General features: G+C 45.8%; 1 protein-coding gene across 1 annotated transcript; it reads left to right on the top strand.

Moving 5' to 3' along the window:
• Positions 1-12,008: 12,008 nt before the first annotated feature.
• tcf21 (transcription factor 21) lies at positions 12,009-13,645 on the top strand. Its single transcript, XM_047021945.1, has 2 exons — positions 12,009-12,628; positions 13,198-13,645. The coding sequence occupies exons 1-2, from the start codon at positions 12,191-12,193 to the stop codon at positions 13,282-13,284; spliced, it is 525 nt and encodes a 174-aa protein (XP_046877901.1). The 5' UTR covers positions 12,009-12,190; the 3' UTR covers positions 13,285-13,645.
• Positions 13,646-14,929: the final 1,284 nt, after the last annotated feature.

Genomic DNA, 14,929 nt, shown 5'->3' with positions numbered 1-14,929 from the left:
TTGACATATCCAACAGGGTGTGTGTCTGTGTGTGTGTGTGTGTATACTTGCATTTGTGTGAGCTCTGTTGTGCTTTTGGGGAGTTGTTATGAGTACAAAAGCGGGGAGTGCAGCAGGGGTGGGATTAAAGTGTGTGTGTGGGGTGGGGGGTAGAGAGGGGGGGGGGATTAGAGTGTGTGTGTGGGGGGGGGGGGGGTAGAGAGGGGGGGGATTAGAGTGTGTGTGTGTGGGGGGGGGTAGGGAGGGGGGGGGTTAGAGAGGGGGGGTATTAGTGTGTGTGTGTGGGGGGGGGGTTAAAGGGGGGTGGGGGGTTAGAGAGGGAGGGGGGAGGGGGTGTTGACATAGAAGGATGTTTTGGGGTGTCAGAGGAAGAGTGAGACGTGTGAGGGGGGTCGGTGTGGAGAGCTGTACCCGAGAGAGGGAGGTACTTTGGGGATGCCGTCTTGCTCGTGCAGTATGGCGGACACTACCCCCCCCCCCCCCCAACCCTCCCCAGTTCTATCTACGTTTATCTGTTTGTCTTGTTCATATTGGTCAGAGCATGTGTTTTATAGTTGGTCCTATTTGTCGCACGCACACAAGCAAAAACACACGCAATTCTCATCTCTAAACAAATGGTCTCCTCGGGGAGTCAGCCAAGGGCCAGAGGCGTTTGGAAGAAAATATTCTCGGAACAAGCTTCATCACCGTCCGCACTCATTAGTAACCCCATCTCAGAGTCCAGACAGGGGGGGGGGGGGGGAGAGGGGGGGGGTGAAAGACTCCCAGGAAGCAGAATCTCTCCCAACAGGAAGTCATTAAACTCAAAACCAATAAAGTTGTGTCAGATACAATGTACCTCTGACCTCTGCAGTGGAAGATGAAACATTGGTCTTCCACATGTGACACTTGTGTGTCAGGTTTTTACTGCTGGTAATATCCTGCCTCAGAGTTCACAGAGTCCAGGACATTGCTGCCTGTGAACGTCTGACGCTGTTTTTTGGATTTTATTTTCCATGTCTCAGGTGAGAGGGCGGAGAGAATCCCGGCTGGATTAGGAATCCTCTCGGAGATGTTGAAGAGATTAGAAGTGAGATTGTGTCAAGAGAGGAGCCGGGATGGAAAAAAACTCATTTTTTCTCCATCCCTCTACCCGATTCTGGTTCCCCACCTGCAGCACACACAAACAGTGTTCAGTCCCATTCAAAATACGGTTTTCACTGACCCCCAACACTATCCCCCAACCCTAACACACACACACACACACACAATGAAGGGGCAGATCTTGGCCAAGTGAATCCAGTACATTACTTTACATGTCCTGGTACTTGGACCTTGTGAGTTCAGGACTCCCAAATGGAAAAAAAATGATGTATGCTGTTTTTTCCTCTGTGTGTCACGTCTCCTTTTCCATTTCACTTATTTAGATAAGCAGTTTTTCATACAGAGAGGACCAAAGGCTAGTTTAGAGGGAACATACTATTTCTGTTGATAACACTATTCATGATCCTCCAAACCAAACATGTCGTCTGTAAGGCGAAAAGACTGAGGGTACGCTGTTGTGTGAGAAAACTCTCTCTGCTGGACTCTGTTTTCCTTCTCCGTATCGTGTTTACCTACCGCAGCATGGCGAACCCTCCTTTTTCAAAGGAAAAGTTCACGCACATGAATCGTGCGATAGAGTGAGAGAGTGTAGGAATAGCAACATAGACGAATGGCTGCGGAAAACAAGCACAGGAATACGTGAAGAGATGTGAATGAGGAATTTGGGGAACATGAAACGGATGACCCGGCAGGAAGAGAAGGAGAGGAGCGATAAAGAGAGGGATTAAAAGACCCAGTTGGATGGTGGGCCAGTCCAGATATATAGGCAAGGAAGATAGGGGTGTGAAGGAGAAAGAGAGGGAGAGGTGGAAGGGCCTAGCACAAACAAACCTGTGCCAGGCTATTTTTACGATCTTCCCATCGGCCATTATCTCCCTGCTGTGTTATGGTTAGGGATAAATAAAACCCAGTGTCTGTGTGTGTGTGTGTGTGAGAGAGAGAGAGAGAGAGAGAGAGAGAGAGAGAGAGAGAGAGAGAGAGAGAGAGAGAGAGAGAGAGAGAGAGAGAGAGAGAGAGAGAGAGAAGAGAAAGAGTACCACAACTATTCTATTTCATCAGCCTGCTATGGCCATTTAGGCCTAATGGACAAAAAACAGAACTCTTTTAAATCTCCTGGCTCAATAAATGTCCCAGCAGGGGCACTCTGTACATAAGACACTGGCTGTGGTAAACAACTGACATGTTCTTACTGGACCTACTGGAAGACAATGGAGAACTCTGACGTGTGTGTGAGCGTGTTTGTGAGAACTGAAGACTTTCTCATCTCCAGACATCCCCGCCACCTGTGTTTAAGGCGTGGGGAAAGATAAATGAGGAGCTTTAGTTCAGACACACACACACAGAGATGAATGTTTGTGTGTGTGTGTGTGTGTGTGGTGTATACGTGCGCGTTCGTTTTAAACGTTGGAAAACATACTCTTTAAAAGCTGGCTGTCTGCACGAGTGTTTACGCATGTGAGGAGGAGAGCGAGGGCACATGCGTGTCTCTAGAAGCCTCCGCGGAAACGTCCATGTTTCCACTCGATGGAGTGCTGTGTGACAGAGTACACATGAATGTGCGTGTGCACACTCGTGCAAGTGCGTGTGTGTGGGTGTTTGAGTCAAGGTGACGGAGCACATGTGTGCGGGCGTGAGGGGAGAAGAGACGATGGTCGGCAGACGGTCTAAGAGAGAAATGATCTTCTCCGTTTATTATCTTTAATTAAACGCCAGGCTTCGAAGATAAGGAGGTCCATTTGGGTGATGGAAGGTTCACCTATGGAGGGAGAGACAAGGGGGGAAAGAGGATGATGGATAGAGGGGGATAAAGTGTACTTGGATGCATGCAATCCACCTGGAACCTTCTGGCGAATCACAGTTAGTCAGCCATAAGTTAGCATCCAGCCTAGTTAGCAGCAGTGTTGGGGTAGTTACTCAAAAAAAGTTACACATTACAAGTTACTTTTTGCTTTACTTTACTAGATTACTCACTGCTGACAGTAACTAGTTACATACTAGTTACATTACTTTTGGATTACTCCGCAACATCACCTTAGATGCACTTGCCAAATAACAATATATGTACCATGTATATGCCCAAATCAACTCAAATTCTTATTTTAATGAGGACATACACAATATCTCTGTTTTATGCTTTTTAATACCACAAAGCTGACAAAAAAGTTGTGAACATCAACCTAAAAGTTGTCAAGCATAACAAGGCTACAGTACCAGCAGTAAGCAAAATGTCTCAAAATAAAATAATGCTTAAAACTTTAAATGGCAACATTTCCTCTACTATGTATGCTGCTACAGGCCTGTTAATCTCTGCTTTGGTAACCTGCTGTGGAAAGTGAAGTCGTGGCTGGTGTCGGCAACAATGGCAACGGCAACATTTTATCGGCGTCAGTGTCTAGGGTCCGGGTCTCTTTAGCTAGTCTTGAGTTAGCATGTTGCCGTTGAAGATGCTTCGACAGATTAGAGGTTTTGCGACGGTAGAGAGGTGTTTTTGGCCTAGACACAATGTACATTTACGTTTTTGTCCTTTAGCGCAACTAATACAAAGTAAATGTCTGCCATTCTTGTTTCGCCTCTTGAAATCTGGGGCTAAATCAAGTGACGAATGTTAGGCTACGCAAACACACGTGTAAAGGGAGATTTGATTTGTTGTTTTTTTTCTCCTCCCGAAATGCAGATCGCAGTAATGCAAGTAATGCAAGACATTTTTGTATTAGTAACTGTTATGCGATCACTAAAGTTATCAACAGTAATGCGTTACATTACTGCGTTACAGACAAATGTAATCTGATTACAGTAACGCGTTACTTTGTAACGTCTCTTTGTAACGCGTTACCCCCAACACTGGTTAGCAGTGACTCAGGATTACTCATCAAGGCTCATCACTGGAACTGTAATTTCCAAGTGGGTGGTGGTTGAGGATGAGAATACTGGTTATCTATAGAGAACTATGGATAACTGGATGTCGGGCCACTTCAGGGACCACTCCCCCTAATCTCCAAGATCCACTGGGAAAGGAAGCACAAGAGTCTCCTCTTTGGCCACATTTTTTGATACAAAGGTGTACAAGCGTTGAATTCATTTTGGGCAACAAAAAAACGAAACAAGGACACACTTAATAAGCATATTCAAAAACAAGGAGCAAAGCTAACATAGACTGGTACGAGATAAGTAACTGAGGACAACTAAAGAAGTGCGTTGGTATTCACGGTTGCACAACTATTATCTCCATATCCTTTAGCTGTGACTCACTCCAAGTCTCTGCGCACTTTATATCAACTCTTTACCTCTTCGGATGCAGCTTGCTGCCATCAAATAAACATGGCCGACACACAACCCCACAAACAAGACAGCTGCTAACAGCTGACACACACCACAAGGTGTGTGCCTCTGTGTTTTCCCTGTTTCTGTGTGCTCGTGTTTGCGTGTCCGAGTGCGTGTCCGGGTGTGTGCATCTGAGTGAGTCTCTGAGTGTGTGTGTGTATGTCTGCATGTCAAGGGAAAGAGAGACAGACAAAGAGAGAGAGAGAGAGGTATGAAAGGAGATACCAGGTCAGTGGCATCAATCACACATAATGATCTGTCTTAACCAACAGCTACCAGATACAGTGATGCTTGACCATCGAAAGTACACACGTACACACCCACTCTAATCCTTTGAGTGTCAATATGCTTGTACGTAACTTTTCAAAACTAACAGAAGAAGAGAAAAACGGCCAAATAAAATAAATGAGCTGTAGTGTCACCTGGAAAATATGTGTGACCGCAGATTTCACTGTAATATTATTGTATATTCACACTTTGGAATCAGTTTGTGATAGAACGTGACGTAAACCAATGATGAATCAACACACAGCTGTTTGTAATTACTCAGTACACTATGGTGGCACTCTGCTCTTCCTCTAAACCACAGCTAAGTGGACCTGTCCAGCAGTCCGACAGGGGCTTGGGTTACACACACACACACACTCACACACACAGTACACACACAGACACACTTATAATTTGGTTTCACATACACTTGTTTCCATCCTGCCCGGGGTCTTGGGGTTCTGGAATGTTAGGGGTCTCCAGATGAAGGGGTTGTGTGTACGGGTGTGTGTTTGTGCGTGGGGGCGGGGCGGGCGGGCGGGGGTGGAGGGAGGTTTAGGGGGTAGCGATTGATGAACGCACAGCGAACTAATCTCATCCTGGGTGCTAACTTCAACACCCGTCCACCCGGATGACCTCTACTACATTATCTCCTCATCTTGCTCACTCATACACACACACACACTTATCCCAATTTACATCTCCGGGGTTGTTTCCTGTTCCTGCCGGAAGCCTTAAGGTTCTGTCTCACGGGACAGAAAATACAAACACACAACCTCAAATGGATAGGGTTTTATTCCCAGGAGAGGGGTCGGGGGTCGAAGCCCTGTCCCTCCAACCGCTAAGACACTCACACACCCAGAAACACACACACGCCTCCCTCATTAACCCCACTCTGTGGTGAGTCTACCTTCCTCTCTGTGTGTCTTTCCACATGTACCAGGAAGTACCTTCCTCATGTACCAGGAAGTACCTACCTCATGTACCAGGAAGTACCTACCTCATGTACCAGGAAGTACCTTCCTCATGTACCAGGAAGCACCTTCCTCATGTACCAGGAAGTACCTTCCTCATGTACCAGGAAGTACCTTCCTCATGTACCAGGAAGTACCTACCTCATTTACCAGGAAGTACCTTTCTCATGTGTCAGGTTCAAGCTGCTCAGTATCTCCCATTCACTCTCTGTGGTCGATGTCTCTCATAAACAGCGCAACGACAAGATCTCTGATGTGTGGGTCCTACCGTGTGTGTACGCAGGCATGCCTGTGGACAGAATGAACAGCGCTTCACCATGTTTGTTCTGGGAGCCTCCCTTTTGCCTCACGGGGCCTCTTCTGACCGGACCATCCTCCAGAGTGTGAGGGGGAGTCCTGGCAGAGGAGTAGCCCAGGAGGAGGCTCCAGAGCGTGGGCGAGGGTCCCCTGAGAGGCCAGAGGGGAGGCTAGCGGCTGGAGGGAGGCAGGCTGAGGGGACATGTCGAACGTCCTCCCCCCTGGAAGCAAGCTCTTTTGCCTGCATACGCTCCAGTCAACATGTCCCTGGGTATGTGCGGGGGCCTGGCTGCTGCATGCGGGGGATATCAGGAGGTTCCGAGGCGTTATCAGGCTGGAGCCAGGAGTGTGCACATGTAGACAAACGCAAGTTCAGCTGCATAGGCACACGCAGATCCACACACAACACCAAAGAAACACCACACACACGCAATGGCTGGTCGTCCAGGGTTCTGTATGGGTGTGTTGCGCGCCCGGGCCGTGGGTGTGTTTGTGTGTAGGGGGATCCTTCAGGGACTGGTCACTATCATGGCTTCCTGGGGTCCGATTGTACTATCTCTCTCCCTATACACCATGAGCTAATTACAAGGGAAAACCGCAGAATATTCTAGATAAAGTTTGTGTGTGTGTCAGCCCTGACAGCTTGGTATGACTAAGCAGACAGCAGCTATGATGAGATCATTTCATCTGCAAAGAGAAATAGGGAGAGACCTGAATGGACAACATACAGACATTTTAGTACTGTAGCTGAATGTAGAATAATTCATGTAGCATTGGGGCTAATGAAGTGTGTTTGGCTTTGTTGTGGTGAGGTCATTTAGGCCTAACTTCCAACTCATTGCAATCAGTATTCTGGACATGTTTCTCAATAGTGGTTCTCAAGAAGCCAAAATCTCTAAAATACAAATGGATGGCCCAACAACTGTTTAATCTTCACGCACACACACACACACACACACACAAGCACACACCGTGATAAATCCAGCCGCACACACACCTGACACCAGATCTCACACTGTCTGAGTAACGAGGACGGGGGGAGATCAAAGCGTGGAATCTGATCCAACCAATCAGAGCTCTGTGTCGTTTATCCCACCCGTCTGTCGGCACCATCTCCGTTTCCATGACAATGAGTGATCAGGTGTGAGGAACCGGGAAGGCCAGCGTTACAAAGTCACCTCGGCGATGATCCAGGCTCTTCCAACAAAACACTCTTTGAGAAGACTTTCCATAGCCATTCATGTCTCGAAATGAATTTGCTGAGGTAAAGCACTTCTGAGTTGCACATGCATTTTCTGGCCACATACCGTGTTCATCTCGTCGCCACGGCTCCAGTTTTCTACAAGAGGCAGCAGTGGTTGACAGTCATTCGCTCCTCGATTGGATGTTGTTCTTTTTGAAGATGGACAAAGGACAAAACACACGTCAAAAGGGGCAAGTCTGTCTTCTAATATGGTGCGGAAGAGGATGAGTACAGCATGTGTATGCATGCCAGAAGATTGAGACTATAGGATGTTTAGGGGATGGGAGGCTTAGTGGAGGGGGGACGGCAGAGTGGGGGCGGCGGGGGGGGGGCTCAGAGGCCCCTGGGAGGGTTCAGATGGGTGCCGAGTGTTTTGCCCTCAGCAGGGGAGGAGGAGGGAGGGGGGCAGGGAGGGACTGGTTACTTATTTCCACTGAGTGCTGGTCCTGCCTTTGGCTTAGGGGGGCTGGTGTGTGTGTGGGTGTGTGTGTGGGTGGGTGTGAGTGTGATAGTATATTGCGGTAGGGTCTCTCTGCTAAGAGTAGTGTTTATAAATGGTAGTCTCAGTCACAGTGACAGAGACCAGACCCTTAGCCACGGTCCCCTGTCTCCCATCTCCCACAACACACACGCACGCAAACATGCAAGCACACACACACACACACAGATTGAGACAAACTCACACATGTTCCTCTTATCAATATAATGAATGGCCCCAAAGAAGAAAACAAATGTGGGACATTGGTTTTGTGAAAAGCCTCAATAGAAATGACTGATCATAGAGAAACTGATCATCACAACCTTAATTCAACTGATGCACAATCCAGGTGTGTGTGATATACAGTATGCTGTTTTAAGCACAGTAGAGAGTAGACCAACATAACTACAGTGCTACAGCTACATAGCAACTATTGCAGGTGCAATGGTTGTATACTGCAATCAACCTTGTTTGTACAAGGTTTGAATGGCACAGCTACATGTTTAAACCATTCCAGCAGTTGTGACAGTCATTAGAATCCCATTCTTCAAGATGACCTGAGCATGGTTATCAACTGAAGTCTATGTAGGGTCAAGAATAAACTTTCAATAAAACTAGCTGCTGCACTGGTAACCTTTATTATCCACAGTTAATCCTTTGATGTTATACGGCAGTCCTGAGTAACTGAATTAGCTGGAATTGTTTGCTAAAGCAGAGCTATCCAGATCGCTATATTTGAGTGGAACATAGAAAACGACCAAGCAGATGTGTTTAATTTTGTGGCAGGGTATTTACAAAGTGAGTTGATGTGCCAAAGGCGAACGTATCTTTGTTTGTTGCATTTTGCATTTGTGTTTTTGTATTTCTGTATTGTGCAGAATGGGTTCTCTCACGGGACAAGGTACCTTCATGATCCCTGTTCTGTCAGACGCAGAAAGGAACCTTCTAGCATTGCCCCCATTCTGCTGGTTACTGTTGGAGATCGATGGTAGCACAGTGGTAGCCTCCTTCGGTTTGTGTAATGGACAATGTGATGACAGAAGGCAACTTCGTTCAAGGAAAAAGAGACATGGACATGCACAAACATGCACAAACACACACACACACACACACACATACACACTGCAGCTGTATCCCATCTCCCTAACTTCCGACACACCACTTGACCACCAGGCTGGCTTTGGTTACACCCCTCAACTGTCATCTGTGTGTGTTTCCGTGTTTGCTCCAACAAGTGTGTGTGTCTCCATGTGTGTGTGTGTGTGTGTGTGTGTGTGTGTGTGTGTGTGTGTGTGTGTGTGCTGTGTGTTGATGATGGTGTAGAGCTCTACATGTTCCCAGAAGTGCTTGTCCTCTCGTCAGCGTTGGCTGTCCCGTGTGACACTCCTCTCCTCTTCCCAGGTCGCCTGTAGTCAAAACAGAATGCCAGTTCTCCCCTCTGATTGGTCCCTGAGGTGATGGAAAGGGACGGCCAGCCAACCTCAAGGGAGGATTTACAGATGTCAATGCCTTCCACGTCAGCTAACACACACACACACACACACACACACACACACACACACACACACACACTGAAGGCTCAGACACATGCTGATATGCACCTACACACACCACACACATATACCTACATACACACACCCACTGTAGGCTAAAACACACTTACACACACACACACTCTTCATGATCTCTAACACACATTTGAAATACCAACACACACATTCCATTCCAGAGCCCATTAAAGTCTGACTCCCTAATACTGATGCAGCATGTTATTGACCTGCAGGTCACAGAATATTCATCATATTCATAAGGATCACTGACACCGGACGTCCCAGTCCAGCAATATCAGCAGGCAATGTTTACGTATCACATGTTCCCTGCAAACACTGGCCATAATTCTCTCTTATTCCTCAACTTTGTCTTTGCTTTTCTCTCTCCGTTTCTCTCTCTCAATGACTCTCGGCCGAATAAACAGTCATTTTCAATTTTCCTTTGTGTGTGTGTGTGTGTGTGTGTGATGGTAATGACCCTGGGCTTCGGGTGTCCCCCTCGGTGGGCCAGAGTGGCCCATCTGGAATCCTTCCTGGTGACATCACAGAACCTGCCTGACCTCTGACCCCTGAGCAGCCAATTAGCAGACGATCCCACCATGGCTTCAGGAGTCCCACATCAACCCCCTCTTTCTCTACCTCATCTCTCTTTCCTCCCTGCCCCAACACCCCCATCCCCACCCCCCTCCACCTGTTCCTCTGTGTCACCACAGCCGTGTGAACCAAGGGCGATGGGAAAATGTTTCTTGGTTTTTGTATCAGGATATAGTATGTGCTTTTAGCGGTGTTGGGTCGTTTCTCCTTTGCTCGCTCCATCATGACAGGATTCAAGTATAGTACTGTGGGACCTCTGGTTATAGCAACAGGAGGGAGACAAGGAGAGAGAGAGAGAGAGAGAGAAAGAGAGAGAGAGAGAGAGAGTACACAGGGAGCCTAGCGTCAGGGAGCCTAGCGTCCCGTGCTATTTCCGTCTCTCTCTCTCTTTCTTCTCTCTCCCTCCCTGGTTCATCTGGATCTATCGCTGAGGTGATCATCAATCTACCATGCTCTATTATTCCTCTCAGCTAAGTGCTTTGATTCCCAGCCCACCCAGGAGATATGCCTCTAACCCCCCTCTCCTCCATGTCCTCCCCCTCTTCTTTCTCTCTCTCTCTCTCTCTCTCTCTCTCTCTCTCTCTCTCTCTCTCTCTCTCTCTCCCTCTTTCACCCCTGTTCCTCCCATCATTCTCTTTACAGTGCGCCTTATCCTCTCCCCCTAAACTGACCCCCAATCTTTCCTTCCCTATCTGACTCTTTGTCACCAGGTCTCCTGCTTCTTCCCTCTCTCCGCTCCGTCTCCCCCGCTGGCCTGCGATCCCTCTGCTCACCTCTCCCTCTCGCTCCCTCGACGGCACCCCTCGTTCCTCCTCTTCCTCCCCTCTTTACGCACCTCGCTCTTGCTCTTGCCTTCTAGAGTTCTCCTTCAAAGCCACTCCCTATCTTCTCTCCCTCCTTGCGTCCATATTCACACACAAACACACACACACATACACACACTAATTTGAATTAGCTGTATGGGCAACACATGCAATAGCCTATTAAACCGATTCTTAAAGGGTTTACCTGATTATTTAAGCAACAAAGCGGCAGACAGATAAAAGAATGAACTGAATATTATGTATTATCCACATGGGTGAAATTACACCCCCCCACACACACACACACATACACACGCACACGCTCACACGGAATTTTTGCGCTGCCGAAAAGGACTATTGTTTTGGGTCGGTACTTAGTGGATTTTGGGGCATCGGTGAGGAATGATGTCGAAGGGCAAACGGTGTTTGGAGGGGATGCCCGGTATCCATTACATCCGAGGGGACGGAGGCGCCAGCGTGCCACACGAGACTGGACACCCCCATGTTTCCTCGCACTTAATTCCATTAGCGGGCAACATGTAATGGTCTGGCAAAAAAGATGGGATAAAATGTACAAAAAGTCGAATTACGTATTTGGTTGGTTGGATAATCATTGTTTGTAGGACGCACGATTAGTTTCAATGTGGATTGCATCGAAGACGTGATGACATGACAGACCTTTTCTAAATATCGAAATATATTTTTGTAAGAGAGCATTAGTGATCATAGTAGTTTACCCTGCTTACTATTTATGTGGTGTATATATTTTAAATCATGTTAGGCCTACACATAATCAGGCGTGAACGCGTAGGCTAAGTTATTAAAACGGCAATGATGTCTTGTTTATTTGAAAGTTAATTCCAAATCTTACCCGTGACTTTTCCCCGGTTAAAAAATGATTTGCAACCCATTTGTAAATGACTTTAATTCCCTAGCTAGGCCTATATCAACGAAATATTTGGCAATTATCAAATACATCAAAACCCAAAACTTTGGTTTAATTGCATGTATTCATAGCAATGTATAGAGTGAACCCATCTTAGTAACTTTGGTATGCACGTGTCTTTGTGAGCACCCCAAAGTTAGTAAGTGATTATCATGGTGGCCATTAATGATGAAGACTGCATTTTTTAATTGGTAATAACGCATAGCCTATCCATTATTCCATAACAATTAATAATGCTGTATTCCGTTACGTGATATGTAACAAAATAATGCTGCTTCATACTTTTTTGGGGGATAGGCTACTTCATGGAGCTTGTTTGCACCCACTCGTTATATCTGTCTGAGTTCTTCATGAACATTTCCCCAAAAGACTGCAAGTTTTGTATGCATTGAAAGTAGGAACATTGTTGAAGTGTATCCTCGTGGTCCCCTCCCACGGTTCTCGGTCACGCCCCTGGTCACGGAGATAAATGGTCAGTTCCTACCAGCGCGTGCTTACAGTGTCTCCTTCATCCTTTGCCGCTTCATGAGTATATGAAACATTCCGAGCGTACACCGGCGAGCTCACTTATCCCTTCCGTTAGTTTGTCTGTCCGACATCCCACATGTTTTGAAGCCGCACCAACGGAGAGATCATGTCCACGGGGTCCCTCAGCGACGTCGATGACGAACTTTTGGACGGCATTGTGAAATTCGGCTCTTCTGGTAAAGATTCAGGAACGTCTAATGAAAGCACCGAGGAGAGTTCGAACTGTGAGGGTAGCTCAGTGAATGACAGGGCTGATGGTTCGGTAAAGAAAAGGAAGACTTCGTCTCGGAAAACCACGCGCAATGGTGTGGCACAGGAGGGCAAGCAGGTGCAGAGGAACGCAGCTAATGCACGGGAACGAGCAAGGATGCGAGTGTTGTCCAAAGCCTTCTCTCGGCTGAAGACTACATTACCATGGGTACCCCCGGATACCAAGCTGTCCAAACTGGACACGCTGCGTTTGGCGTCAAGCTACATTGCTCACCTGCGACAGATTTTGGCCAACGACAAATACGAGAACGGATATATTCACCCAGTAAATCTGGTAAGCTTTTTAGGCTCTAACAACAATATAAATAATTCAACAAGGTGAAAGGCAATTTACGCTATATAGCTTTATATAGCTAAAATAGGCCTACTATATCACATACTGCAATTTAAATGTGTGTGCATTCAGTAGGCCAAATAACTGCGCGCTTAAAACAAAACATATAGCCTATAAAATTACATAACAATATTAAATATGATTTAACTGCGCTATTAACACAAATGCTATAATTAAGTTGCTGTTGGGCCCACTCGAAAATATTTCAATTGTTTTACTGTCTTAATGCACTCCAAGTAGATTCGTAGCTACATGCACATTGAACATTCATGTAGGCTACCTTATACGTAGTCCATGGGCATTTGCAAACCTCATTTTTTAAACCTCTTTGGATTCAAATGGTAGCTGCAGCCATAACACAATCACACTAAATTACTCGATTATGGCTTCGTTGTTGTGAAATGATTACGCAGCGCACTGATCAGTGCGTGTATTTAAATATGTATATGTAGACTCTATTTTTTGTAATAAAATGTGGCCTACATTGTCCTTTTTTCTGTTCGTTCCAGACGTGGCCTTTCATGGTCGCAGGCAAACCAGAGAACGATCTGAAGGAGATGCTCAATACAACACGGCTGTGTGGAACTGCCTCCTGATGCTACACTGTTCTGCTTTCCACGAGACACATATCTGAGGGATAGAGGGACATGCACGTCATCTCCACAGACTTTCGAGTGGGAATAACCGAGGGAGCGCGTGCACTCTTTCGTGCGTTGCCGTAAAGAGACACTGTTTTGTTCATTATTTAAAGAAGCCATCAGATATTGTCTTTGCTGGTTCAAAGACAAAAAGACTGAATCTTTTGTATATTAGTTTTTATAATCTTCCAATGCCATAACGCTGTCACATTTTTGAGTTAGGTTACAGTAGGTCTACCAGGCATAGGCCTACATGGAAGCGCCGGTGAGAAAGTTGTGTATTTTTCCAGATTTTATGTAAATAAAATATAATACTGTTGCGCATGATACTATGCATTGTTGTGAACAAAGTAGGATTCTGTCTTTATGTTTTGCTGTGGACCCACGGGCAAAACCTATACCGCCATGACCCTAATTTTCTTATCTCCTCCATTCCTTCAAATTCTCTAAGCAATGCTTGGACTGTAACAAAGAGCATCAGTAAAAACAGATAGTCCTCAGGCCTATTTGTTTTCTTAATCACGAAACGCAAACAGTTGATGGCTACTATCTCGAAATGCTTATCATTATATAAACAAACAGCTGTTATCAATGATGACTTGGACACAAAACGATTTTCCACAGACATAGCAATTTATCTGAGATTTTGTGTTCCACTGTAGTTTCGTTCATTTGACATTAATAAATCCCATCCATAATGCGGTAATAGCAGAGGTATGCTGGTTTGAAAGTTCATTATTGAAGGTCAGACAAAGTGGTAAATGTGGATGCAGCGCTTAATCCAGATTTAGACGCGTTGTTTAATTCACGCGGGTTATGACCGCGGTGTTTACATACTGTCGACAGATATTTATGCAGCTCTTGCGGAGCAGTGCGCCTGTGCATCTCGGGATAGCCAGTGTTTCTGTGCAGCCTTCTTATTCGTCTCTCTCTCTTTCTCTTTCTGTTGTATCTTGGGTCTGTAATGGAGGCATGCACACCCACACACGTACACACGTACACACTTTAGACCTACTCCTGTCTCAACAATTTCGCTCAATCAAATAATTCCTCATTCGGAGAAGCGCAGAAGAACGGCTCTTGCTATAATAACAAAGCCCCTTGCATCCATCCATTAAGGCCTAGTGTTATTCTTAGAATACACTGACGGGATGACCCTCTCAACGGCCCCGTAGGGAAATCATCTTAATAACAGAGAACGTTAAGGGAATCCTAGTGTGGAATTCAAACTTTTTTGTGGGACAAACTGTTGATAAAACTTTGGTCAATTACGACAAATGTTTGTAATTATTTTTGGGGGGTCGACAGTTCTTATTTCCATTATTGATATTGTTAAAAGATTATTAAATTATTTAAGTCTTGATATCCACTTTTTTATCGAAATGTAAATGTTCAATTGTCCGTCTGCCTAAAACGTGTTGAATAATAGGACAAACCGAAATTATTATTCACTATTGTAACCTCTAACCTCATTTAAGTGACATCAGTCAATAGTTATAAAAATCTGTTTTCATAATTCTAATAACGGAGATTTTCAGAAACATTGTTTTTAAATGACTCAATCCTGGACAATACATAGGCCTAATGAAATTTTGATCACTGC

Source organism: Hypomesus transpacificus, chromosome 6 (genome assembly GCF_021917145.1).
Source record: "Hypomesus transpacificus isolate Combined female chromosome 6, fHypTra1, whole genome shotgun sequence".
NCBI classification, from domain to species: domain Eukaryota; kingdom Metazoa; phylum Chordata; class Actinopteri; order Osmeriformes; family Osmeridae; genus Hypomesus; species Hypomesus transpacificus.
Note: the sequence above shows the minus strand (reverse complement) of the source record. Positions and strands in the feature narration are given on the sequence as shown.